Source organism: Aethalodelphis obliquidens, unplaced genomic scaffold (genome assembly GCF_003676395.1).
Source record: "Aethalodelphis obliquidens isolate GAN/ISIS:26980383/991018 unplaced genomic scaffold, ASM367639v1 scaffold42, whole genome shotgun sequence".
NCBI lineage: Eukaryota > Metazoa > Chordata > Mammalia > Artiodactyla > Delphinidae > Aethalodelphis > Aethalodelphis obliquidens.
Genome location: NW_020837986.1, coordinates 39,826 through 65,552, shown reverse-complemented (window position 1 = coordinate 65,552; position 25,727 = coordinate 39,826). Strand labels below are relative to the sequence as shown.

Sequence of the window (25,727 nt, the reverse complement as noted above, 5' to 3'; positions counted from 1 at the left end):
TCCTCTGTTTTTTTCTTTTCCTTGCAGTTCTTAGGGTCTATAGTGGGTTGAATGATGGTCCACCCTCCAAAGATAAGCCCCTGTCCCAAGTCCTGGCACCTGTGAATAGGACCTAATTTGGCCAAGGGTCTTCGCAGAGGTACTAAAGGATCCTGAGGTGACATCGTCGTGGATTACCTGGGTGGGCCCGAAATCCAAGGACAAGTGTCCTTCCAAGAGACAGAAGGAAAAAGACACACAGACACGGCGGGGAAGGCCATGTGAAGATGGAGGCAGAGACTGGAGGGATGCCACAAGCCAAGGAGCTCCTTGGGCCTCCAGGAGCTGGGTGAACTGAGAAGGATTCACGCCCGCGCCTTTGCAGGAATCAGAGCCCTGCCAACGCCTTAATTTCACACTTCTGTCTCCACAATCGTGAGGGAGCAAATTTCTGTTGTTTTAAGCCACCTGGTTGACGGCAATCTGTTAGGACAGCAGTAGGAAACCAATCCAGGGTCTACCAGGCATTTGAAGTTCTTGCCAGGGAGCTGCTGATCCCAATTCACCAACTAGCTCACCCCCTAGTGACCTGAAAACAACAAATCAGACCCACCTTGGCACTCTGTCCCTAAAGGCTAAGAGTGAAATGGAGATTTACATGATTCTTTTATCCCATCTTTCCACCAAACAGGGAAGGAAACAGCTAGAGCTTCCCTGAGGCAAACATAGATCATATTTCTTCACTGTTTCAAACCATCTGGCAGCTTCCCATCACACTCAGAAGAAAACCCCAATTCCTTACTGTGGCCTAAGAGCCTTCCAGACCGGCCCTCCATGCCAACCTACCTCCCGTGTTTCTTTGACCTCATCTCTTCCCTCTCCCTTGCTCCCCTGGCTACACTGGCTTCTTTGTTTCTCAAGGGCTCCAAGCTCATCCCTGCCCCAGGATCTTTGCACTTGCTCTTGCCTCTGCCTGGGACTCCCTCTCCGACACTTCACTTTGCTGGCTTGTCCCATTATTCAGATCTCAACGTAGAGGTCACCTCCTCAACAAGGCCTGGCCGACCTCCCCATCAGAAGGAGCCCCCTGTTTACTTGCTATCATACCAATGTCTGTTTGTTCTTAGCATTTCTGTCCTTCTGAAACAGTCTTCTTTACAAGTTCACTTGTTTATGACCTGCCTTTGCTTCTGCACGGAGAGTTCTGGGTGATCCAGGGCACTGTCCACCCTACCCCCAGGAACATACAGACGATGCTCTGTAACATCTCACTGAACGACCGAAGGAAACAGAGCGGAGCCTGCCCTTTCGAGCCCAGTGCTGAGGCAGGTTTATAAGGGACGCCCACCGGGAGCCAGCTGTGTTCCCTGAGGCTCTTGGCCGAGGTCAGCCCAGTGGATAGAGGAAAGAACCGGCTTTTTGTCTCAACAGGAATCGTCAGGCCTGGAACTACATGAACATCTGTTGTCAAGGTCACATGCCCTCCTGAGAAGTCCCCGAGGGTCCCACCTGTAACTGGTGGCAATTATAGGGTTTCTGCCAGGTGTGACGTCTCCCTCTGGAGGGGACGGAGGAGGTGAGCTTTCCAACGCCGCCCTCCACCAGCTGGTGCGAACTCATCAGAACCTGCAGAGGGAGCGGGCCACGGCCTCAGGGTCCAGCAGAGCCCCAGGCCCCACTGGCACTGGGGTGCATCCTTCCAGCCTCCTTCAGGTTATGCCTCAAATGTCACATATCTGATTCCATTTATATGTGGAATCTAGAAAAATGGTACAGATGAACCTATTTGCAGGGAGAAATAGACACGCAGATGTAGAGAATGGACGGGTGGACACAGAGGGGGAAGGGGAGGGTGGATGTATTGCGAGGTTAGGGTTTACATATATATGCTACCAGGTGTAAAATAGATAGCTAGCGGGAACCTGCTGCCTAGCCCAGGGAGCTCAGCTCGGCTCTGTGATGCCGTAGATGGGTGGGATGGGGGTGGGGTGGGAGGGAGGTCCAAGAGGGAGGGGATATACGAATACTAGAGCTGATTCCCTTTGTTGTACAGCAGAAACTAACACAACATTGTAAAGCAATTATACTCTAATAAAAAAAAAAAGGTCACATATCTGAGAGGCCTTCCCTGGCCTCACACTGAAACTGCCGCCCCTCCTTCCAGCACCCCTACACCCCCTCCCTGCTTCACTTGCTCCCCAGCACTTACTGCCCTCGGACAGTTCTCTTATTTGCATGTTGCCCACTGATCCCACCGGACAGCTCCACGGGGGCAGAGATCTAGGCTTACTTTGTTCACTGTTGTCCTCCCAAGCCCAGAACAGTGCCTGGTACATAGTGACTGCTCAGCAAATATCTGCTAAATTAACAAAAAAAATTATCTCACTCTTTGCGTTTCCATATAATTCAGGAGCCCACGCTGGTTTGTGTCCATGATATGCACGCGCGTGTGTGTGTGTGTGTGTGTGTGAGTGTGTGTGTGTGTGTGTGTGTGTGTGTGTCGTGTGCAGTGGATTTAAAAAATTTGACTTTAAAAAGCACCAGATGATGTGCACTCTACTGTGCCACACTCCCCAGCCCTCTCTATAGTCTTACACCAACTGTGCCCATTCACATTACCTGCCTGGTCCCTGAACGCCCTGGTTTGGCCACTCTTAATATAACTTAGCTGTTGAGACAGCTCCGACTTGTCCCTGGGGTAGAGGGCAGTGTTCTACGTCAATAACAATCATTACCATTAATGTGGTGACTGTCACTGGCTGAACGTTTGCCGTATGCACTGTGCTGGGCACACAATGTGCATCGTGTTACTTAATCCTCCCAACAAACCATTTAACAGAAGAGGGAACTGAGCACAGGAGTTAAATGACTGGTCACAGCCACAGAGCTGGGGAAGTGGGATGTGAGGACTCCAACCCAAGCTTGTCTGACAGCAGAGGTGGACGCTGGGTGTCACGTTCAGGAAAGGTCCAGTTTATAGCACGCAGGAGGTGGTGATAATGAACCCAGGAAGGGCACAGAGGTCCTCACACACTTGGTCAACTCTCGGCTTCCATGAGGCTCAGAATCGTCCCCTGGACTATCAGGTCCCCTCATCATCCCAGAGGTGACTTTAGCTGGCACACCAGTGAGACTGGCACAGGGTCACATCGCCAAATGCCAGGGACCCCAGCGGTGGGAAAGTGATTCCCGTTCACTCTTTCTGATCAACTCCAGGAGAAAGTCTCGGGTGGCTGCGGTCACGTGGTCACGTCCTTAACACCCTCACGCCTCCTATTTCAACAGGAAGAGCCCCGGCCACCCGGCTGGAGCTCTGGGCGGGCAGCTGTGTTAGCTTATACTGGATTGCCCGATTTAATTTCCTTTGACTTAGGGCAAGCGATGCTAGCTTCTCTCATTTAGGGCAGTGGAATCCTGTTCTTAAAAAACAATCACGTCTGTTTAAAAAAAGTAAATAGTAGTACAGGTGGCGAGGTGGCAAGGTGAGGGGATGGCTGGCGTTTGGCACAACCTGCAACTGTCTACCCGGTGACGTTACTGGCTAAGAGACACCTCGGGTGTACCCTGAGCCCCTCCCCTCTCCTCCAGTGACACAGGCGACGATCTTGGCTACTCCTTGGTCCCAGCTGTCTGTTCCCACATCCAATCCATCAGCAAAGCCTGGTGTTCTTTCTTCAAAGAACATCGAGACTCAGAGTCCTGTCGCCTCCTCGCCGGGCAGCGGTCATCCTCTTTCCTCTGAATTAGGTCAGCTGCTTCCTGCCTGGACTCCGGCCATTCATTCCCCGAGGAGTAGCCAGAAAGCCTCCTCTCCTCGGCACTCTCCGTGGCTCCCACCCACTCGGAGAGCAGAGTCCCCGCGGCTGTCCGCAGGCCCTGCGGGCTCCGGGCCCCCTTCCGCACCCCGTCTCCGCAGCCACGGCAGCCTCACTCCCGCCTCAGAGCCTTTGCCCGTGCTGTTCCTCCCGCTGGGAACGCCTTTCCCCAGCACCTCCAGGGTCCGTGCCCTCACCCCCTTCTTGTCTCTACTCAAAAGGTCTCTTCTTGGGGGGAGGGGGGACATACGGGTAGGGGATTGAGAGGTACAAACTATTAGGTATAAAATAAACTACAAGGATATACTGTACAACACGGGGAAATACAGCTCACATTTCACTGTAGACGGAGTATAACCTCTAAAAACTGTGAATCACTACCTAGTATGCCTGTAACTTAATACGGTACAGCAACTATACTTCAATTAGAAGAATAAAAGTTCTCTTCTTAGTGAGGCCCGCCCTGCCCACCACATCCACAATTTTACTCCCCTGCCCGATATTTCACATCCTCTTCCTTGTTTTACATTTTCAACGCTGCACGAGTTGCTCTAACACGTTATACACTTTGGCACATTTACATATTTATCTTGCTGGTCACCCCCCTGCAGCCCTAGATGTCACAGCCATGAGAGCTAGGGCCACTGACCACACCTCACAGCCCTGAAGCCTAGAACAGTGCCCGGCACATAGTAGGTGTTCAATAAATATTGCTCGAAAGCATGAATCTAGGGCGCTCCAGGCAGAATCAAGCCTTTGACTGCTGTTCACAGACTGAAGAGAAAGAAGGAAGCAGCTGGTAGTGAGGACTTGGCCCTGCGCAGGCTCCAGAGACTGCAGAAAGGACAAAGCTGGCCATCCACCCGACCTGTCAGACCCTTCTGGAAGGCAAGGGGGCCGCCACCTGGTGAATAATTCACCTGCAGTCAGCAGCCTTGAATGCTGCGTTGGCCAAAGGCAAACTGCCGGAGGAACCGTTTCTTTCTTTTAATGGGCTCCAAACCAGGGTCTCAAAGCCCTTGCACCGCCATCCTCCTTATTGCAAGGCAAATGAATGATGGTCCACTCTTTCCAGCAGTTCCCCGCACCTGTCTGCTCGGGGCGCTCACCCCGGCCCAAATAAGCCGGCTGAAGGGGAGCTGTGTCAATCCACTATTAAAGCACAATTTAACGGTGCCCTGAAATGACAGCCGCACCTGTGCGTAAGCAGCACGACATGTTAAGCCTCCCCTTGGGGACCGTAACCTGTTTTATTAAAGCTGCCACGTTGACGAGGCTCGATAAATCCACATCTGGAACAGGAAAACATATGATCTAATCTCCTTGCCCAGCACAGACCTAATGCAGATGGACAGCTCTGAGGGGAGGGAAGGGCCCGGAAGACCAGGCCACACAGAAATAAAAAGGCCAGCCAACCAAAACTTCTGTCGTCCAACACAAGCCTGGGGACATGCAGACGAAAACAGACCTGGCTTCTTTCCGTGATCAAACCTTCCGCCCTCGCTGGGCCAGGGTGAGGTCACCCTGACACCTTCCTCGGTGACTCTAATAGACTGCGGAGGCCTCACCGCCCCCCTATGATGGCGACTTAAGTTCTGGTGCCCAAACCACTCACCCGCCAGAAACACGGTGCTTCCTCCACGTACTCATCCGCCCGTCCCCTTTCTGATTGCTTTTGCGGGGGGCTCTCAGTGTACCACCTGGGCTACTATTTATTTGATTGGATATTTTTCTCTAATGTGACTTTAAAAAAATAAACTTTCATCTCAACCCAAGTAACTATGTGAAATTCTGGATTTGATGTGCTTAGATTTTTTTTTGGGGTGCATATCGAAAGAAGTTTGTAAGTAGTAAAATCAATGTTTGTCGACCTGTCACACAAGATGATTTCGTGCACGGCCTGTGTCCTAAAAAGGCATTTTGGGAGATGCTGATTTAATGTGCTCTCCTAAAGGTTTGGGTCAGGGCAACTGCTATCTCTGGGGACTTAGCAGGTGCTGGGGGCTCTCAAGATTCAAAATATGACCCAATTTTGGCCATTCCTGGGACTTGGGTGGCTCACATCTACTTTCTGTCCTAGAGCTCTGTGTCAACTAGGAGAAGATGCACCCTACGTGCCACCCCCGCCCCAAGACAAAGTCCTGCGGCCCCCAACTTGGGTGGCCTTACATAGGAGGCATTGGTTTTGATGGATAACTAAAGAGATGATGTTTTCTGATGTTTGTTTTCTTAAAATTATAGGTAAATAATTAGAGTCTGTGATGTCGGACCCTCCTTGGGAAGTAGTGGGAGATGAGACACGGTTAGCAAACCCAGGGTCTTGACTTAAATCTATGTTTAACCATGGCTTTTTCTTACCTAGACTATTGCAGAATTTTAACTGAGAAAAATATATGCAAAGCCTTTAGTTCAATGCTTGGCATACAGAAAGGACTCAAAACATGTTAGCTTTTAAAAGTTTAAATTACAGCAGCTCCCAACTATATATGGTGTAACACAGGGCTCACAAGTCAAGCGCCTTTGGACAGACTCTTGTCTGCGTGTGTTGGATTTAGGTCTGCTCAGAAGTGTTTAAAAATCGGAATTAATTGCTAACTTTTATTTGGGAGATTTCACATCAATCCTGATTTCAGGCTTTGCATGAAAATACACAGATCTGGGCTTGATGGGCCCACAGGTGGGTGGATCTGAGTAGCAAAGGCTGGCTTCAGAAGGGCTCCCCTCCGGTTCTGCATGGCCCCCATCAGGGCCACTTCCCTCATCTGTGGTACCAGCCTGGCCCTGCAGGCACTGGGTTTGCAACCGGTAGCTGATTCTACTCCAGCTGAACTGACCAGCTAAGTAAACTCGCAAAGTAACACTGTGGCCTGGAGACCCACAGAGCCCAGGCTTTAAGGGAGCGAAGAGGGGGTGTGGGTTTGGGTAAAGGCTGGTACAGAGCCTTGACCAGGACAGGCCGGGGGTGGGGGCCGTGAGCTCGGTGGGGAAGCACGTGTGTCCTATACCACCTCGTGGTGCCCATCATTTAACCACACACCCCCTGCTGGGGGCGCTGCCCCTTCGGGGTACCCTTGCTCCTGATCTCTGGTGTGGCTGAGACCCCAGGTTGCCCACCAATAACTGTTTCCCCTTCTTCCTTATTAACACGCCCTGATTTTAATCTTCAACACACCCAGCTAGGAAACCGCATTTCCCAGACTCTCTTGTAGCTACATGTGGGAGTGGTCCTTCCTTTAACCTTCCAGATCCACTGTCTGCCTCGTTCTCCAGCCCAGGGAGCTGACCTGGATGGGCTGTATCCACAAGTGGCTTTATACTCTGGCTTTGGACTAGGTTTGGCTAATGGGGGGTCCTGGCAGGAGATCCGCAAAAGGAAGAACTGAGGTTTGGGTATGGATTCCTCCATCTTGCTCCCTGTGGTGTCAACAGAGGGTGACAGCTCCTACTGAATGGCCCTGTGCCATGAGTTTCCAGCATCATTTGCTGCCCTCACCCTCTTGGTCTTGGAGTGGGGATGACCCCACTGTTACTAACTAGCCTTGCGTGCTGCACTATCACTAGTGATCTCCCCACACTTGCTCGTACCTTAGCAAAAAAGTTAAACCCTCCTTGAATAACTCAAGTTTGAATGTGTCTTGTATTTCCTGCTGAGATTGTGTGGCTAATTAAATAAGTTCTGTCCGTGTTGTAGGTGATGTTTGGGATGCGGTTCTTAAAGGGAGCTGACTTAACTTGAAGGTCCATCCTTTTTGCCCTTTCTGCTTCCTCCTCCTCCTTGCTGCCCGGAATGTGGCTGTGATAGCTGGAGCTCCAGCAGCTATTCTGAATGATGAAGGAAGGTGACCTTAAAGATGGAAGCCACACAGTAAGCATAGTAGAATACAAAAGTAGAGAAGGAGCTTGGGTCCCTCATAACCTTGAAGCCACCAGGCTGGCCCTGAACTGCCAACTTCCAGACATTTTTATGTGAGTAAGAAGCAAAACTCTGTCTTGTTTAAGCCACTGTTATAATTTCTTATACATGCAGCCAAACCTAATGCTGACACACTTAGCTTCCAGAACTTAAGTGATCTCCTAAGTGTTGCTGAATTAAAAAGAAAAAACGTTGCAGGAATGTGCTTGGCAAGTTGAACACCAGGGTGGGTCCACATGAGCCTCTCTTCTTCCTGAGATAACCTGCATCTACATGTTTTTCTAACTCCAGTGAGCAGCGGCAGGAATGTCAGGACTTGGTATCTCAGAGAGGCTACACTGGAAGTTACCACCGATCTGGCGTCCGGAATCTGGGCACACTATCCTGGGCTTCCAGCCATTTGGCCCCTGCAGAGCACCCAAGCCTGCAATTTAGAATTGATTTCTGGATATCAGGCTGCAGCACAGGGTGTGGTTTCCTCGTGTTCACAGATGGAAAGAGGCAAACAAATGCCTGGCCAGAAGCCCCCCTGAGCCTCTCTCTCAAGAGCCAGCCTCTCCTACAAGACAGCCCTCCAGGCTGAAGGCTGCCGTTTGCAGGATCACAGGCCCCTCTGAGAACCCAGTGAGGGTCTCCGACCCAGGAAAGCACAAACAGGCTCACGATCTGCATATAATTCCCACCCTCCCCCACTCCAGGCCCATCCAGGCCTGGGCCTCCCCCCTGAGCTCCTGTCTCTGAAGGCTGGCTGCCTTGGACAGCTCCTCTTGGCTTTTCGTGGGCATCTGCAACTTACCAGGTCCAGAACTGAGCTCCAGACCATAGCTCTTCCCCATCTCTGTAAACAGAAAATCCCTCCTTGCAGTTGTTCCGACCAAAACCTTGGAGTTATTCTGGACTCTTCTCTCCCACTCCACAACAGATCCATGAGCACATCTTATCAGCTCCACCCTCTAACTCTGGGCAGCGTCTGACTACTTTCTCCACTCTGGTCTGAACCACCATCATCTTGTGCTTGGACCATTGCAGTAGACCCCTCACTTCTCCGACTATATCTCTTCAATCTATTCTCCATAAAACAGCCAAAGGAGTCTTATTAACACGTAAGTCAGGTGATGTCAATGTCCTTGCTCGTGTCCATCTCATTTAGAAAGCCACAGTCCTCCCTCCGGTTCAAAGGCCCTGCATGATCCCCCTCCCCCCCCCCCCCCCCCCGCCATTGCCTCTCAGACCTCATCTCTTCCCGTCTCTTTTGCTCACACTGCTTTGCCATTGTGGGCCATCTGCTGCTCTGGGAGCCTGCTGGGACTGCTTCTGCTTCAGGGCCTTTGCATTCACTGTTCCCTCTGCCTGGAATGCTCTTCCTGGGGGAGGTTCCTTGACTCATTCCCTTACCTTCTTTGCCTAAATTTCCCTTTCTCAGTGAGGCCGCCCTACATAAAATCACAACCCTCCCTTTCCCCTCCCCTCCTTGCTGACTTCCCTTCCTTTCTTTTTAATATATTTTTCAGAGCGATTGGGAAAATCTCTGTGTTTGGATGACCTTTGGAGACCAACAGGGTCTCCTTAACCCTCAGACACAAGAGTTACTGCCAGGTGGCAGTTACATAAGCGTGGCCCCAACGTTCAAAGCCCGTGACTCACACTCGAGAAAGTCCTTTCCTTTTCTAGTCTCCATCCTGTTGATTATGTCCAGGAGAGAGTCTCAGGGAGGGGCTGCCTCACCTTTAACGCCTCTCTCAAAACTGCCCATCACCTTTTTTTTTTTTTTTAACACCTTTATTGGAGTATAATTGCTTTACAATGGTGTGTTAGTTTCTGCTTTATAACAAAGTGAATCAGCTATACATATACACATATCCCCATATCTCCTCCCTCTTGCCTCTCCCTCCCACCCTCCCTAACCCACCCATCTAGGTGGCCACAAAGCACCGAACTGATCTCCCTGATCTCCCTGTGCTATGTGGCTGCTTCCCACTAGCTATCTATTTTACGTTTGGTAGTGTATATATGTCCATGCCACTCTCTCACTTCCTCCTAGCTTACCCTTCCCCCTCCCCGGTCCTCAAGTCCATTCTCTAGTAGGTCTGTGTCTTTATTCCCGTCTTACCCCTAGGTTCTTCATGACCTTTTTTTTTTCTTTCTTAGATTCCATATATATGTGTTAGCATACGGTATTTTTCTCTTTCTGACTTACTTCACTCTGTATGACAGACTCTAGATCCATCCACCTCACTACAAATACCTCAATTTTGTTTCTTTTTATGGCTGAGTAATATTCCATTGTATATATGGTCACCTTATCTTCGATAAAGGAGGCAAGAATATACAGTGGAGAAAAGACAGCCTCTTCAATAAGTGGTGCTGGGAAAACTGGACAGCTACATGTAAAAGTATGAGATTAGATCACTCCCTAACACCATACACAAAAATAAGCTCAAAATGGATTAAAGACCTAAATGTAAGGCCAGAAACTATCAAACTCTTAGAGGAAAACATAGGCAGGACACTCTATGACATAAATCACAGCAAGGTCCTTTTTGACCCACCTCCTAGAGAAATGGAAATAAAAACAAAAGTAAACAAATGGGACCTAATGAAACTTAAAAGCTTTTGTGCAGCAAAGGAAACCATAAACAAGACCAAAAGACAACCCTCAGAATGGGAGAAAATATTTTCAAATGAAGCAACTGACAAAGGATTAATCTCCAAAATTTATAAGCAGCTCATGCAGCTCAATAACAAAAAAACAAACAACCCAATCCAAAAATGGGCAGAAGACCTAAATAGACATTTCTCCAAAGAAGATATACAGATGGCCAAGAAGCACATGAAAAGCTGCTCAACATCACTATTAGAGAAATGCAAATCAAAACTACAATGAGATATCATCTCACACCAGTCAGAATGGCCATCATCAAAAAATCTAGAAACAATAAATGCTGGAGAGGGTGTGGAGAAAAGGGAACACTCTTACACTGTTGGTGGGAATGTAAATTGATACAGCCACTATGGAGAACAGTATGGAGGTTCCTTAAAAAACTAAAAATAGAACTACCATATGACCCAGCAATCCCACTACTGGGCATATACCCTGAGAAAACCATAATTCAAAAAGACTCATGTACCAAAATGTTCATTGCAGCTCTATTTACAATAGCCCAGAGATGGAAACAACCTAAGTGTCCATCATCCGATGAATGGATAAAGAAGATGTGGCACATATATACAATGGAATATTACTCAGTCATAAAAAGAAACGAAATTGAGCTATTTGTAATGAGGTGGATAGACCTAGAGTCTGTCATACAGAGTGAAGTAAGTCAGAAAGAGAGAGACAAATACCGTATGCTAACACATATATATGGAATTTAAGAAAAAAAAATGTCATGAAAAACCTAGGGGTGAAACAGGAATAAAGATACAGACTTACTAGAGAATGGACTTGAGGCTATGGGGAGGGGGAAGGGTGAGCTGTGACAAAGCGAGAGAGAGGCGTGGACATATATACGCTACCAAACGTAAGGTAGATAGCTAGTGGGAAGCAGCCGCATAGCACAGGGAGATCAGCTCGGTGCCTTGTGACCGCCTGGAGGGGTGGGATAGGGAGGGTGGGAGGGAGGGAGATGCAAGAGGGAGGAGATATGGGAACATATGTATATGTATAACTGATTCATTTTGTTGTGAAGCTGAAACTAACATACCATTGTAAAGCAATTATACTCCAATAAAGATGTTAAAAAAAAATAAAAAGGCAAATTCAAATAATGTGGTTAGATGGGCTAATCACTCATAAACATTATAATGGGAAAGTCTATCCAATTCTTTGAAGATGACTTACAGAAATGCAGACAAAGAAAGAGTTGGAATTAGCAATTCTTGATTTACAAGTTGACTCTAGAAAAACAGAAGCATAACTGAAAGCAACTCAAAATCCACTCAGACTCTTTCCTATTTTCCCTCAGACATTTGCAGATATTGTTAAAAAAAATCAGGACATTGGAAGTACAATTGTACTTCACCTAAGAAATAGAAGGAAAAATTTAAATAGTAAATACCCTAGATTTCTGCTAATAGACAAATAAGCTCCAAAATTTTTTTTTTTTTTTTTGCGGTACGCGGGCCTCTCACTACTGTGGCCTCTCCCGTTGCGGAGCACAGGCTCCGGACGCACAGGCTCGGCGGCCATGGCTCACGGGCCCAGCCGCTCCGCGGCATGTGGGATCTTCCCGGACCGGAGCACGAGCCCGTGTGCCCTGCATCGGCGGGCGGACTCTCAACCACTGCACCACCAGGGAAGTCCATGCTCCAAAACTTTTAAGAGAAAAATTGTGTACTTTCCCTTGAAGATGTAAATCTTAACCGTGCTTTTAAAATGTAAACAGCTAAGAAGGAAATTAAAACTCTGCCTAGACTAGAAAATAAAGAATAAGGAACTATTTGGAAATTGGGCAAATAAAAAACCTTAAGTATCTTTCTCACAATTACCCATATTATGGTTAAAATTTTAAAATAAAATTATAAGTTCTGTAAAAAAAAAAAAAAAAGAATGAAATTAGAACACTCCCTAACACCATACACAAAAATAAACTCAAAATGGATTAAAGACCTAAATGTAAGGCCAGACACTATCAAACTCCTAGAGGAAAACATAGGCAGAACACTCCATGACATAAATCACAGCAAGATCCTTTTTGACCCACCTCCTAGAGAAATGGAAATAAACCCAAAAATAAACAAATGGGACCTAATGAAACTTCAAATCTTCTGCACAGCAAAGGAAACCATCACCTTTTATAACAAAGTCATCCAGGCCTCGGCCTCAGGGGAGGCAACATCTTGCTGAGAGGTGAAAACACTGCTGTTCTCATTAGACTTTGTCTTGCAGTGACCTTCACTAGTATCCACTAGTGAAAAACCACTAGATACCAGTGTTTCATATACAGTCATAATTAAAGCTTCCTGTTAAAATAATACTTAAGCTTCAAAAGGTAAGTCCAGTTCAAGTCATAGAACAGACGGTCCTGGGATGTCGCAAATACTCTCTTGCTCCAGGCAAGGACCATGTCCAACTCATCTTGGTGTCTCAGAGCCTGTTCCAGGCCTGGAGGCTCACCAAGGGTTTGCCTGGATTGAATTAAACTAGTAAACCCGGCAGAGTCCACTGGTTTCAAGGCCTATTTGAAGGACACATGCAAACGAGACCTTGGCTTCTGTATTCTTCTCCCTCTTCTACCCTCCTGGTAAAGAGGGTGGCCAAGACCCTGCTGGTCTCCAAGGGTCATCCAAACACAGGGATTTTCCCAATCACTCTGAAAAATACATTAATAATGGAGGCCACTTACTGACCAATACGCCCTGGAACCTGTTCCCCTGGGCACTGGACACTTTCAAATGACAACTCAGGGAGGCATGTTAAATGTACCTCCCTCACAATTAGGAAACAGAAAGAGCCCCTCTTCTGTGCTGTGTCCCATACCAGCTCTCTCATCCAGACCCTAATTAGGATGGATGGCTGTTCTCCGCCCCGGGACTGGAATAAAGGCCTGGAATCATCTTAGTTGCGAAGTCTCCAGCCCCAAGAACCATCAGAACTGCCGCCTGGATGAGCAGAAAATAGCAGACGATAAATTTTTTAGGACTACCCTCTGTGTGCCAGTTGTTGCTGACTGTGAGATAATGTGCTGGCCTTTTGGGGGAACATGCATTATTGATCTGGGTCTGTCTGGTGGTTTATAAAAATCCCCCCCTCCCCCCTCTACCACCTTGCCATCAACCCTCACCTCCTAAAAGAAGCACAGCCTCCTCCAGATGCTGTTGGAGGGGCTGTGGCTCCTTCGCAGAAGGGAAGACTTGTAGGTACCGATCTGTGCGAGTGCTGTGGGGGGAAAGTGACAGAGGGATCCAAACCTACTGCGTCCACTTCCCAGAATTTATCTTTCAGAAATCCTCGCTCACCTATGCAAAGATGCACGTATAAAGACATTCTCAGCAACGGTATTGGTAATAGTGGAAACTACTAACAAACACACTCCCAATCTGGAAAGAAGTGAATAGCCATCCCAGGAGACTGGTTAAGTAGAGGAGTGGTTAAGACCACAGGCTCTGGGTTCAAATCTCATTTAGCCACGTTCTAGCTGTGTGACCTTGGACGAGTGACTTCATTTCTCTGGGCCTCAGTCTCTCCATCTAAAGTGAAGAGGATGGATCTGGGTGTTGTAAGTTAGCCCTGGTTTTCTCTGCTTTCCTCTCTCCCACGTCCTCATCACACCTGGCGGCCCTTTCCTTATATTTGCATATGCTGCTGGCTTTATTTGAGAGTCACAGGTGCAAACTTACAATCAGATTCTGACACGAGGCTTAGTTAGATCACGCAGCTGCAGCAAAAATGCGGCGCTCCTAAGAGTGCATGTTCAATCATTCACCTTGGTTCCAGCCAAAGATCTAGGAGTCGCCACTAATGCTCCTCCTTTCCTCACCACCCACAGCCCCCGTCCAACCCGTTCATGCATGTCTTCCGGGTTCCACTGTTCCTGCCCTGGTCCAGGCTTCCATCCTCGCCTGCCCCGTTATGGTCCTGTCCTCCTAATGTCATTTATTTCAACGTAACAGCCAGAGGGATCCTACTGGAACCTAAGTCAGGTCACAGCCCCTCCTTTGCTCAAGGCCCATTTTCACTCATGTCTGTTTCACTAAGAATAAAACTCAAAACCCTCACCATGGCTGCAAGGTCCCGCACGACCTGGCCTCATCTCTCTCCACTTATACCCGGGGTCCCTCCACCTGGCTCACAGGCATTCTTTCTGTCCCAACCCACCCAGCTCATTTCTAACTGTCTTTGCCTTTCCTGTTCTCTCCAGCTGGAGGGATCCTTCCCCAGATCTCTCGCTCCCGGCACAGTGCACCGCACAGAGTAGATGCTTAATCAATATCTGTTGAATGCATGAATAAACGTCCGGGGGGGGGGGTGTCCCCAGGCAGAACTATGATGGAAACAGCTTGAGGGGCCCCATGAGGCAAGACCAAGGTGCCCTGAGGTCAGGTGCTGCCTGTGAGCACTCTTTGCAAAATTCTGCCAGAAACAATACTCACAGTCCTATGGACACTTTCTGTAGGCTCCCCATGGCTATCGAATGTGGCTCATTCTAAATGCTGCCTGTGAGATAGGTATCATACGTGTCAAACTGTCAATAAAAGCCCTGGGCTTTGACTGCTTCCTGGCTGCAAATTCTTTTTGCACAGATAAATTCCCTGAGAAACATCTATACTTGTGTTCATTAATACAAATCATGATAAGGAATGGCTCGGATGTAGAGAAATCACCTTTACTTGGTGCTTAAAAGACTGATTCGTATTTTTAATAATGGATCCAAAAAGGGTGCAGACTTGCAGTTGGATCTTCACCGCAATCTTATGTTTGGCTGCAAAGGCTTTTCCAGTAAACCTTTAAATTTGTTGCGACCAACAACAGTCAGTTGCCCTTCGATAGTGGACAGAGGCTAAAGGCCCACCACTCACCTGGTCCACTACTGGCACTCTTTACCACAACCCAGGAGAACCTCCAAGATCTGGCTCCCTTCCTTCTCTCCAGGGTCATGCTATGACCCTTCCTCAGGCTCCAGCCACATCTGTCTCCTTGGTCCTGCCTCAGGGCCTTTGCACACGCTGTTCCCTCTGCTTGGAAGGCTTTTCCCCAGATCTTCACAATACCCAGTAGTATGTCTATCATCATCACTGATGATGAGAAGGGAAATCTAACTTATAGGATAAGGAAAATGCAGAGGGGCTTGTATGCTGTCCAGTACGGTAGCTATAAATGGTTCCTGAGCACTTGAAAGGTAGCTGGTCCTGAGATGTCCTCGAAATGTAAAGTACATGCCAGATTGTAAAAGCAATATAAAAAATGTAAACTATCTCATTAATGATTTTTATATTGATTATATGTTAAGATGACAATAATTGGATATATTGGGTTCAGCAAAATATGTCTTTAAAATTAATTTCCCCCGTTTCTTCTTAATTTTTAAAAAAGTATAGAAGGTTTAGAATCACTTATGTGATTTGCATTTGTGGCTCGCCTCCCTAGATGCACCTCTAGGGCAGCGCTGTGTAGGGTTTAATGTGGAGAAATGGAACCAGTAAAATCAGTGAATTCGAAGGGGGAGAAGACACAAGAAAAGGAGAAAGAAGACTGACATTGAGAGAGACCCCCAAAGGTAAGCTGGAAATGTAGGTGGAGTTTGACCCTGGGGAACAGAAGGTCCAGCTGAGGTTGACTCTGGGGGCCTCCTTCCTGGAGGCCTCATTTATGGGGACTTCTTCTCAGGCGAATGAAAATGTGGTGAGAAATGCCTCATGTAAATGAAGACGCCCAGCTGGGTGGAGGAGCCCAGGGCCTTGCTTGGCAGGGACAGGAAGTCCAGGATGGTTTACACAGTGAAGCGAGGATACGGCTCAGGGAGGACGCTGCGTGGGCGATAAAGGGAGGGTGCCCTTTTCCAGCTTGTCATCGGTGTAAATGAACGACATCTTGGCAAGGGCCCCTGTCCTCACCCGCTCTCCCTGGAGCCCACAGCACTAAGAGGGGAAGCAGCTCAGGACGAGAGGCGGCTGCCCTCACCCTCCTGAAGCACCAAACCTGTGAATTGAGTCGGGTCACCAGCGATAGGGCCCACCTTCCCTTCCCCTAGATGCCACCAAGGAAGGCTGAGCCCACCCAAATCTGTTAAGATTGGTGGAGCAGGGGTGCGTGTACACACACACACACACACACACACACACACACACAGACAGACGCACACACAGACACACACATGCCCCAGGCTGGTTTCTTCTTTCTGTTCAGCGTCAGCTCAAATATCACCTCCTCTGAGGGGCCCTCCCTGATAACTAATCCAAAAGAGCTCTGACCATCCCTCCCCCGCATCCAGCACCCTCTTCAGTTACCCCAGAGCATTTCTCCCTTCTTGAAATTATCTTCCATGTGAACTAGCAATGATTCTGATTATCTGTCTCCCTCATTCCAAGAGAGTAGAGACTGTGCCTGCCTGACTCGCTACTGAAGTTCCAGGCCCTAGAATATTGCCTGGAATGTAGTAGGTTCTCAATAGAAATTGGACAGAAATAATGAATTGGTCTTAACATCTCTTCTCCTTCAGACTTTGGAGGAATCTAGGAATGGTCCCGCATTAGAAGAAGGTTGGAGACCCCTAACCTCGAGGACCCAGCTGTGCATTCACGCGTGTGGGACCACCCCAGGACTTGGTTCAATCGACTGGACGTGAACCCTGCAGGGTCTACCCGAGCATCCTGCATCAGGATCCTGAGACCCAGCACGGTGAGCTTGGTAGATACCGCCTGCCAGCGGCCAGGGTCTTACCGAGCTCCACATCCTGGTCGTCCGTCAGCACGAGGATGATGTTGGGACGGATGTTTCTGCGGTCCCTCTGAAACCTGCCTTTCAGGCGGTGGTGGGACAGGAACGCCACACTTCCATCCAGGAGAGAGAAGACAGTTGCAGAGAGCAAGCAAAGCAGGACACCGGGGGGCGCCATTTTACGTTCCCGCTGATCCCTTGTTTCTGGCAGGATGCAGGAGTCTGGAGCTGTGTTTTGTGGATTTGCTTCTTTTCTCTCCTCCCTCTCTACTCACAGATCTAAAGTAAGAGGAAAAGATTCAGGTCAATCTTTTTGTAAAGGCTGCCCAACTGCTCAGACTTGCGTAATGATTTCTACGATGCCTTCTGGCAGTGACAGTGAGAGTTTCTTTGATCAGGGACAGCTACAGCAGAACAAAAACCCAACTCGGCTAAAGTTACAAGGAAAGTATCTGCAACTGGCTCAGAGAATAGACTGGCAGGAAAGCCTTCGGAGACTACTTCTGCAGACAGAATTCCTCTCTTGGACCCAGCGATCCTCTGGATGTGTTGGTGGCAGCCCAAGTCCCGAGTCAGGTAGTCAGCCTGTCTCTGAACCATCCAACCAATGCAAGACAAATCGCCCCCCAGTGAAAGGAAAGGAAAAAGCCCAGTCTGGAGGAGCAGACATTTCTGGTCATCTGTTCTCTGCCAGCACCACGGAGGATGCAGAGGTGAGTGGACGGAGCCCCAGCTCTCAGGTAGCGTGCGATCTGGGGAGGGGTCTGGACGAGCCAGGCTGATGCTTTGGGCTGGACAACTCTGTGTTTCACGCCTGGCTCTGTCACTCACCAGCTGGGTCTCCCCATCGATAAGCCAGCGAGGAACCTCAGTATCCCCACGAATAAAATGGGGATACATGACTGTTATAAGAACTCAACCCAACGGGGATGCTCGCAAAGGTCCCCCCATCGACAGATCCCGTAACTGGGCAAGTTATTCGTATTGGTTTTACGTGGCAAAATAAACAAAATGACAACAGAGAAAACTGAGAGCTAAAAAGCTGAGGGAGAAGAACTGTCACATTCCACTGCAACCTTGGTCACCCCCTTGACCCCGGGTCAGATGGGGTCACAAGCAAAGGTAGGGGAGGGGAAGGTGGGCCAGCTAATCTTGGTTCAGGCGGGTCTCAGATCTCACTCTGCTCTTTGCTCTCTGCAGTCATTTTTCTACTTCCTGAGGAAATAAGCCTTCAAATCCTGTCCAGATATAGACTTTTGGTCTCATTTGTCTAAAAGGAAAGAAAAAGCAAGCAAGCAGACGTGTTGGGAGGAAACCAAGGTCGCTGGAGTCGGGCTGAGTCACCGTTCCCGTGACCTTGAACGACTCCATTTGCCCCTGCTGTCATGGGGAACCCCACCCCACCCCAAGCCACAGCTCAGCGGACTCATCACGGACCCCAGGTTCCACAGAGGGGGATGTGATGCCTGTATCATCTCTCCCAGGGAGAGCACCAGCCTTCTAAGGGGTCTCCCACTTCCTCCCCTGCCCCCACCCTCCATGCCCCCCCAGGGGAAGCCAGCAGGATCTTTCTAAAATTCAAATCCAAACATACGACTCACAGGGTCTGGACTAGGTGAGACCAGGGAGGTGCTCAGTGCACAGGTTTGAAGGGGCACCCACTCCAGGTGGATGGGTGCAAGGCACCCAGCTCACCTTAGTCCCAGTCCTGTCATTCACCTGCTCAGACCCTCCCCTGGCTTCTCATGGCTTGGGGTCCAAAATGCAGACTCCCCACCAAGCCCACACAGGGCGGGTGTGATCCGACCCCTGTCCACCTCTCCCCGGTCCCCTCAATTGCTCTCAGGCCCTGGCTTCTTTCTGTCACTTAGACAAGTCAAGCTTGTTCCTGCCCCAGGGCCTTTGCACTTCCTCTTCCTTAAACCTGAAAGAATGTTTCCCCAGATTCTGTTTGATGGGCTCCTTCTCCTCTGCCAGGTCTTGGCACAAATGTCGCCTCCTTGGAGAGGTCTGCCCTGACTGTCCTATCTGAGGTGCTGCCCCCGCCCCAGGCACTCTCTGTGTTTTATAACCTGCTTTATTTCCTCACAGTCCCTCCTACACCTGCAATTACCTTATTTATTGCCCAGTCCTCCCCTGGGGAGGGTCAGCTCCACGAGGGCAGAGGCTGGCTTTGTGTTGCTCACAGCTCTGTCCCCAGCACCTAGGACCATGCCTGGCACAGAACAGTGCCAAAGAAATATTCAGATAAATAAAGGAATGGAGATTTTGGTGAGGTTCTCTGTGTGCTACAGAGTGAGAGAAGGCTGAGAACAGAGAGCAAGCTCCACACAGGGCTTCCCACCCCAGGGGCCTCTGAAAGGACATCTGTGCAGACAGATGAGATGAAGCCCACATTATCGGGAAGCTGACCTGGGAACCGCGAGTTTCACGGGACTAGCGGACAGGCATCGACTTCCACCCCCATCTCTTTATCTGCTAGAGCCCACATCTTGCAATAGGAAGGGTGGCTGCAGTGACATGCGCTGGGTGGCTGCTTTGTGCCCATGTTATATGATACTTAATTCATGGACTTCAAAGTTACTTGCTGGGTGTCCCTAGGCAAGTAACTCAACCCTTCTATGCCTCGGTTTCCCCATCTATAAAATGGACATGAAGGATTAAATGAGTTAAGGCAGAATGCTGAGTCCAGAGCCTGGCACATGGTGTATACTGACTGGAACACATCATTCACAGTGAAAACCATTATTAGATTATTATCAGCACCGCTGCAGCTGGGTCCCGTGTCAGGCACTCCGCAGCATCTCCCTCAATCTCCCCAATAACCCTCTCACAAAGGTACTACTATTATCCCCATTTAAAAACTGAGAACAGGGCTTCCCTGGTGGCGCAGTGGTTAAGAATCTGCCTGCCAATGCAGGGGACACGGGTTCGAGCGCTGGCCTGGGAAGATCCCACATGCCACGGAGCAACTAAGCCCGTGCGCCACAACTACTGAGCCTGCGCTCTAGAGCCCGCGAGCCACAACTACTGAGCCCGCGTGCCACAACTACTGAGCCCGCACGCCTAGAGCCCGTGCTCCACAACGAGAGAAGCCACCACCACGAGAAGCCCTCGCACAGCAATGAAGAGTAGCCCCCGCTCACCGCAACTAGAGAAAGCCCAGGTGCAGCAACAAAGACCCAACGCAGCCAAAAATAAAAGCAAACAAAGAAATTAATTAAAAAAACAAAACAAAACTGAGAACTGAGGCCTAATCACTGTCCTAAGGTCACCTGGAGAGAAAACAGCAGGGACAGTGTTTGACCTCTGTTCTCCCTGACAGCTTGGTGAGGGCCTCTCACCACTGAACTCGTTTCCCAGCTTCTCACATTCAGGGGCCATAGCCCCAATTTCTGCCGGCCCTGCACAACCCTTCCGCTATCATTTGGTTCACATGCTCCTTTAAATAGCCTCATTTAAAAATAAAGACATAAACACATAGTTTTGAAAAAGGCGAAACACATGGTTTGAAAAAGACGAAACACATGGTTTTGAAAAAGGCGACTTTCTATCCAAGAATAAATGGAAAAGCAGCGTCCCTTTCCTGTAGAACTAATCACACAAATAAAGTCAAACAGAGCAGAAACTGTGTTACTCCGTCCGTCTAACAGCTTCTAGTTCACATTTAAGGCTCTAAGCTGAGCTCTGGGCTGGCAGCTCTCATACTTGTACTGTCTCTGTTTAAGGGAAATTAGCAGGTGTTGAAAGGCAACGAGGCACATTAGCACCATTCAGAGACTTCCTGCTGGAGGTAATGGGAGGCTTGAGAGGGTTGAAAAGGAGACACGCCCTAGACTCTAATGGGTCCCTGAATTATCCCAAATCATGGGGGGGGGGGATCCTTGAATCACGTTGTTTATCAGTCCACGTCTCCCTACCTCGGGAAACACACTGGGATGCTTTGTGCTTTGCAACTGAAACCGTGAGCTTGACTGACACTCCAGCCAGCCATTCATAAAACAAACTTCCCAGTCGAAAAAGAGGCAGAAGACCTAAATAGACATTTCTCTGAAGAAGACATACAGATGGCCAAGAAGCAGATGAAAAGCTGCTCCACGTCGCTGATTATTAGAGAAACGCAAACCAAAACTACAACAAGGTATCACCTCACACTGGTCAGAACGGCCATCATCAAAATTCAACAAATAATAAATGCTGGAGAGGGTGTGGAGAAAACAGAATCCTCCTACACTGTTGGTGGGAATGTAAATTGGTGAACAGTATGGAGTTTCCTTAAAAAACCAAAAACAGAGCTACCATATGACCCAGCAATCCCACTCCTGGGCATATATCTGGAAAAGATGAAAACTCTAATTCAAAAAGATACATGCACCCCAGTGTTCACTGCAGCACTGTTTACAATAGCCAAGCCATGGAAACAACCTAAATGTCCATCACAGGTGAACGGATAAAGAAGATGTGGGATATAAATACAATGGAGTACTACTCAGCTATAAAAAGGAATGAAACATTGCCATTTGCAGCAACATGGATGGACCTAGAGATTATCATACTAAGTGAAATAAGTCAGAAAGAGAAAGGCAAATATCATACGATAGCACATGTGGAACCTAAAAAACTGATACAAATGAACTCATTCACAAAACAGAAATAGACTCACAGACAGAAAACTTACGGTTACCCAAGGGAAAAGGGGAGGGGCGAGGGATAAATTAGGAGTATAGAATTAACAGATACACATCACTGTATATAAAGTAGATAAACAACCAGGATTTACTGTATAGTACAAGGAACTATATTCAGTATCTTGTAATAACCTATAATGGAAAAGAATCCGAAGCTGTACACCTGAAACTGACACAATATTGTAAACCAGCTATAGTCAAATAAAAAAAATACGCATTCGTGTTCCTTCAGACAGACATCGAGTGATAGAACAGCGAATTTCTGACGGATGCCCTACAAACAGCAACGCTCTTATACCAGGAATCGTAACAGCAAATGCTTATTGAGGGCCTGCAACGCTCCAGTCCCTGCTCTAAGCATTTTATGTATTGATATATCAACTTGTCTAATCCGCATATCCACCCATCGATATTATACCCATTTTATGGATGAGGAAGCTGAGCCACAGAGAATTAAAAGCACTTTCCCATGATCACATGGGCAAATAAGGGGCAGAGACTGGGTTCAAACCCACTCTGGCTTGAGTCAGCGGCTCAACCAGAACCTCCTGGAAGCAGATCTCCAGGTAAGTTCCTAAGAGTCTCCCAACCTCAGTTTCCTCATTTGGCTCTGAAACAGTAGGAGGCCAGGTGCCCTTGGAGGGCCTTTTTGGCTCTGGCCTGTGATGCGGAGGTACGGGGGGCCGGGCCAGATGGTGGGTGGAGCTGGGGGATATGGTCGACTGGACTCTTCCTGGCACCCATGTTGGTCTTCTTAGCAATGCTCCCCTCCATTCCCAGGCAGCTGCAACCCTTCAGCCAGGATGCTGCTCCCCTGCATGGAAGTCAAATCTCCATGACCAGAGACTGGGGGATAATAGGAGCTAATTATTTCATCAGCTCAAGTCATCAGTAGGTCGATTTTTGATGAATTCCTCCAGCTCCCACTTTCCCTGGACTTGTGCCAGCCCCTCTCTGTATGCTGGAGAAATCAATTAAAAATGACACAAGGGATTCTGCCTCCATTCTCCTCCTTCTTAGTAAAGATTCAAGGTGGCTGAACCGAGAGAGTATCTGGTGAATCTGTGCGGCGCTAGCTGAGCGATGCTCTGTCCATCCCGCGGACACCACCACTTATTCCCACCAGCTTGAGGAAAGGTCCATCCCGCTCCTCTCTTCGTCCTGTGTCTTTCTCACAGACCTTGGCAAAGCCCTCCCAGCCCAGGAAGACATCACTGGAAACGCCTAGTATCCTGAGCGTTCAGAAGCATCGCTCCTGCTTCTGGATTTATCTGACCTGCAGGGAGGAGTGGGTCTCAGGCTGACTGTGCATCACAGCTTTGGGGAAACGCCTGGGACCTCACCCAGGCCTGTCCAGAGAGATCCCGATGGCTGTTTTCCTCTGAGGAGCCCCAAATCCAACAAGAGTAGCTGAGAGGAGTTTGGGAGCGATCAGGCAGCCCAGGGAGAGGGAGAAGTGGTCAGAACAAGGCATTGATCAGACGGGAGAAGTTCCCTGGGAGGTGAGAAGAAAGGAAATTGTGGGGTGTGAAGATGCCCTGTGCTGGGGCCGGAGCCCCTGCACCAGACCTGTGGACCTTTCTAGGTGGTCTAGAGAGCCAGACCACTTATGTCTTCCTTCATTTACTTTACAAATATGTATTTACGGCCTACTGTGTCATAGGGTTAGGTTATAGGATAATCCTGCCTGGATTATAACAGCCTCCTAATTGATTTCCCTGCTTCTACCTTCACCTCCTTCTATCAAGCAGGCAGAAGGATCCTGTTAAAACAAAAGCAAGAGTCTGTCTTCCTCTACTGAAAAGTCCTGAAGGGCTCCCATCTAATGCCAAATAAAAACCTCCAAACCCTCCAAAGGACCTACAAGACCCTACGCAGTCTGCCCATCCCTTCCTGACCTCATCGCCTTCCACTTTCCCCCTTGCCCACCTGGCTCTGGCCACACGGTGTCTGTGCTGTTCCTTGCACATGCCAGGCCATGTCCCCACCCCAGGGCCTTTGCACGTGCTGTTCCCTCTGCCTGGAGCCTTCATCCAGATCTCTTCACGGCCCTTTCGTCACCTCCTTCAGGTCTTTGCTCAAATTTCGCCTTTGCACGTAAAAACGGAAATCTCTTTCCTCCCCAGTAGCACCTGCCACCTCTGACAGCTAGTTATTTTCCTTGTTTCTTTGTCGGTCTCCCCCACTAGAAAGTCAGTTCATAATCTGAGGGTACGGATTTTTGTCAGCTTCGTTCACATCTGTATCCCAACACCTAAAACAGTGCTTCGGACATAGCAGACATTGACAATACTACTGACTTGGCAAAGGATTTTCTCCCTCCTGGTAACAGTACCCGTACTCCAGCCCTGCTTGGGGGCACTGACAACTCCTTTTCTTCTGGCTTACCTGCAGTGTGAGTGCAGGACAGAAAATGTGACCCAAGTGTAGCCAATCAGCACACCTCATCTCTCTAGCTCCAGTGATTGGCCCAGAGACAGACATGTGACCCAAGCCTGGCCAATGAGAGAGAAATAAGAAACAGTTGGGTGGGTACTGGGAAGGGGTAAGCCCAGCCCAGCTACCAACTGGCCCCCGAGAGAGGATGCTCCTGACGCTGGACTGAAGCAAGTTCCACCTTGTAGCCAGTTACAGGCTCAAACAAGTGCCCTTTGTTGCTGAAGCTAATCTGAATTGGGCTTGTCATTTGCAACAGGAAATGCCCAGACCAACAGTTAATACCCTACAAGAATAATGAAGAAATAACTAAAATTTGTATGATGTGCTTATCACGGACCCTGGGCACTTTTCTAAATTCTAGGCACTTTTCCTGTGTCAACTCAGGTCACCCTACAACATCATGAGTTAGGAGGCTCCATTTGCGGGTGAGGGAGCTGAGGCATGGGGAGGCTCGAGAATTTCCCCAAGGCTGCGCTGCTTGGGTGCTGAATATCGTCGCTTGGATGGACCACATCAATGGGCTCTGTGCTCTCTGGCTCCTGGCTGGATGTGGCTCAGGGAGACGCTGCCCAGGGAAGGCAGTATGGGAAGACAGAGAGGCCTGGGTACTTTCCAGGGGCCTTCTCTGCCCAGTTGCTAGGAACCGACCATATCCCTTTATTGCCCTACTGAAGGCCACAGCTCCTGTGGGCGGCCCTTGCCAGGTTCCAGCAAATGCTCCCCACTGTTCCCAGCCCGAGAGATCCGTACTATTCATTTTCTTACACTCTGCTCATACCTTTGTTAGAGGCGTCATCTGTTTCCTGCAGGCATCTATACTGATAAAGCAAGCAGATAGCACGCCCGAGATTTGCACCCAGATATTCTGATCCCACGAGTCCTCTCCTGACTCCCATGCCTACTTGGAAACCGAGAAATGATACAAGAGGCTGAGGTTAAGTGTGTGGTACGAACAGGAAGCAAAAGGGGGGAACTGCTGGCCTGCGGGCGTTCAGGGAGGGCTGCGTGGAGGAGTCCTTACAGAGAAAAGTTTGAGAAGCCTAAGAGGAACAAAGTTCTGAAAAATCCACAGGATTTGGGTGGGCTCCAAAGAAGGCGTGGAGGACAGAGTGCCTCAGGCAGGGGAAATAGCTTTAGCAAGTAGCAAGCAGAATGGAGGAGTGGAAATGTGTGGTCCCCAACCTCCCAAGCCTAGAAGCTGTCTAGACAGAGGATGACACATGCACATCTGTTAAAACTTACACTCCCCTGGTATCTCCTCTTCTTCCTGGCCAACAGGTTTTACCAGCCTCTCTCCTCCTCTCCAGGGCTGTCAAAGAAAGGACAGGAGCTCCCGGAACCTACAGTCCACAGACTCTCCCTGTCTCCGTTACCTAAGTCCAAGGGCATCAGGTGGCCCTCTGTGCCTGTTCTTGGAATTTCAGCTGGAGGCAGAGGACCAAGCCAGCAGGACAGGGGACAAGAGAAGGGTCCTTAGAGGTTGGAGAGAGAGGTCAGGTTTCAAGACAAGGGCTCAG

At 49.0% G+C, this 25,727-nt stretch overlaps 1 protein-coding gene across 10 annotated transcripts in view; it reads right to left on the bottom strand.

Moving 5' to 3' along the window:
- SULF2 (sulfatase 2) overlaps window positions 1–25,727 on the bottom strand; it is a 140,262-nt gene that overhangs the window by 91,866 nt on the left and 22,669 nt on the right. For 6 of the 10 annotated variants that reach the window (XM_027078103.1, XM_027078100.1, XM_027078102.1 and 3 more), the window contains one exon: window positions 17,087–17,362. In XM_027078103.1, the coding sequence (XP_026933904.1) occupies window positions 17,087–17,261 (175 nt within the window). In that variant the 5' untranslated portion in view covers window positions 17,262–17,362. Of the gene's footprint in view, window positions 1–1,488; window positions 1,762–17,086; window positions 17,363–25,727 lie in introns of those variants that run through there. The other 4 variants (XM_027078105.1, XM_027078108.1, XM_027078106.1 and 1 more) reach the window with 3 other exon arrangements.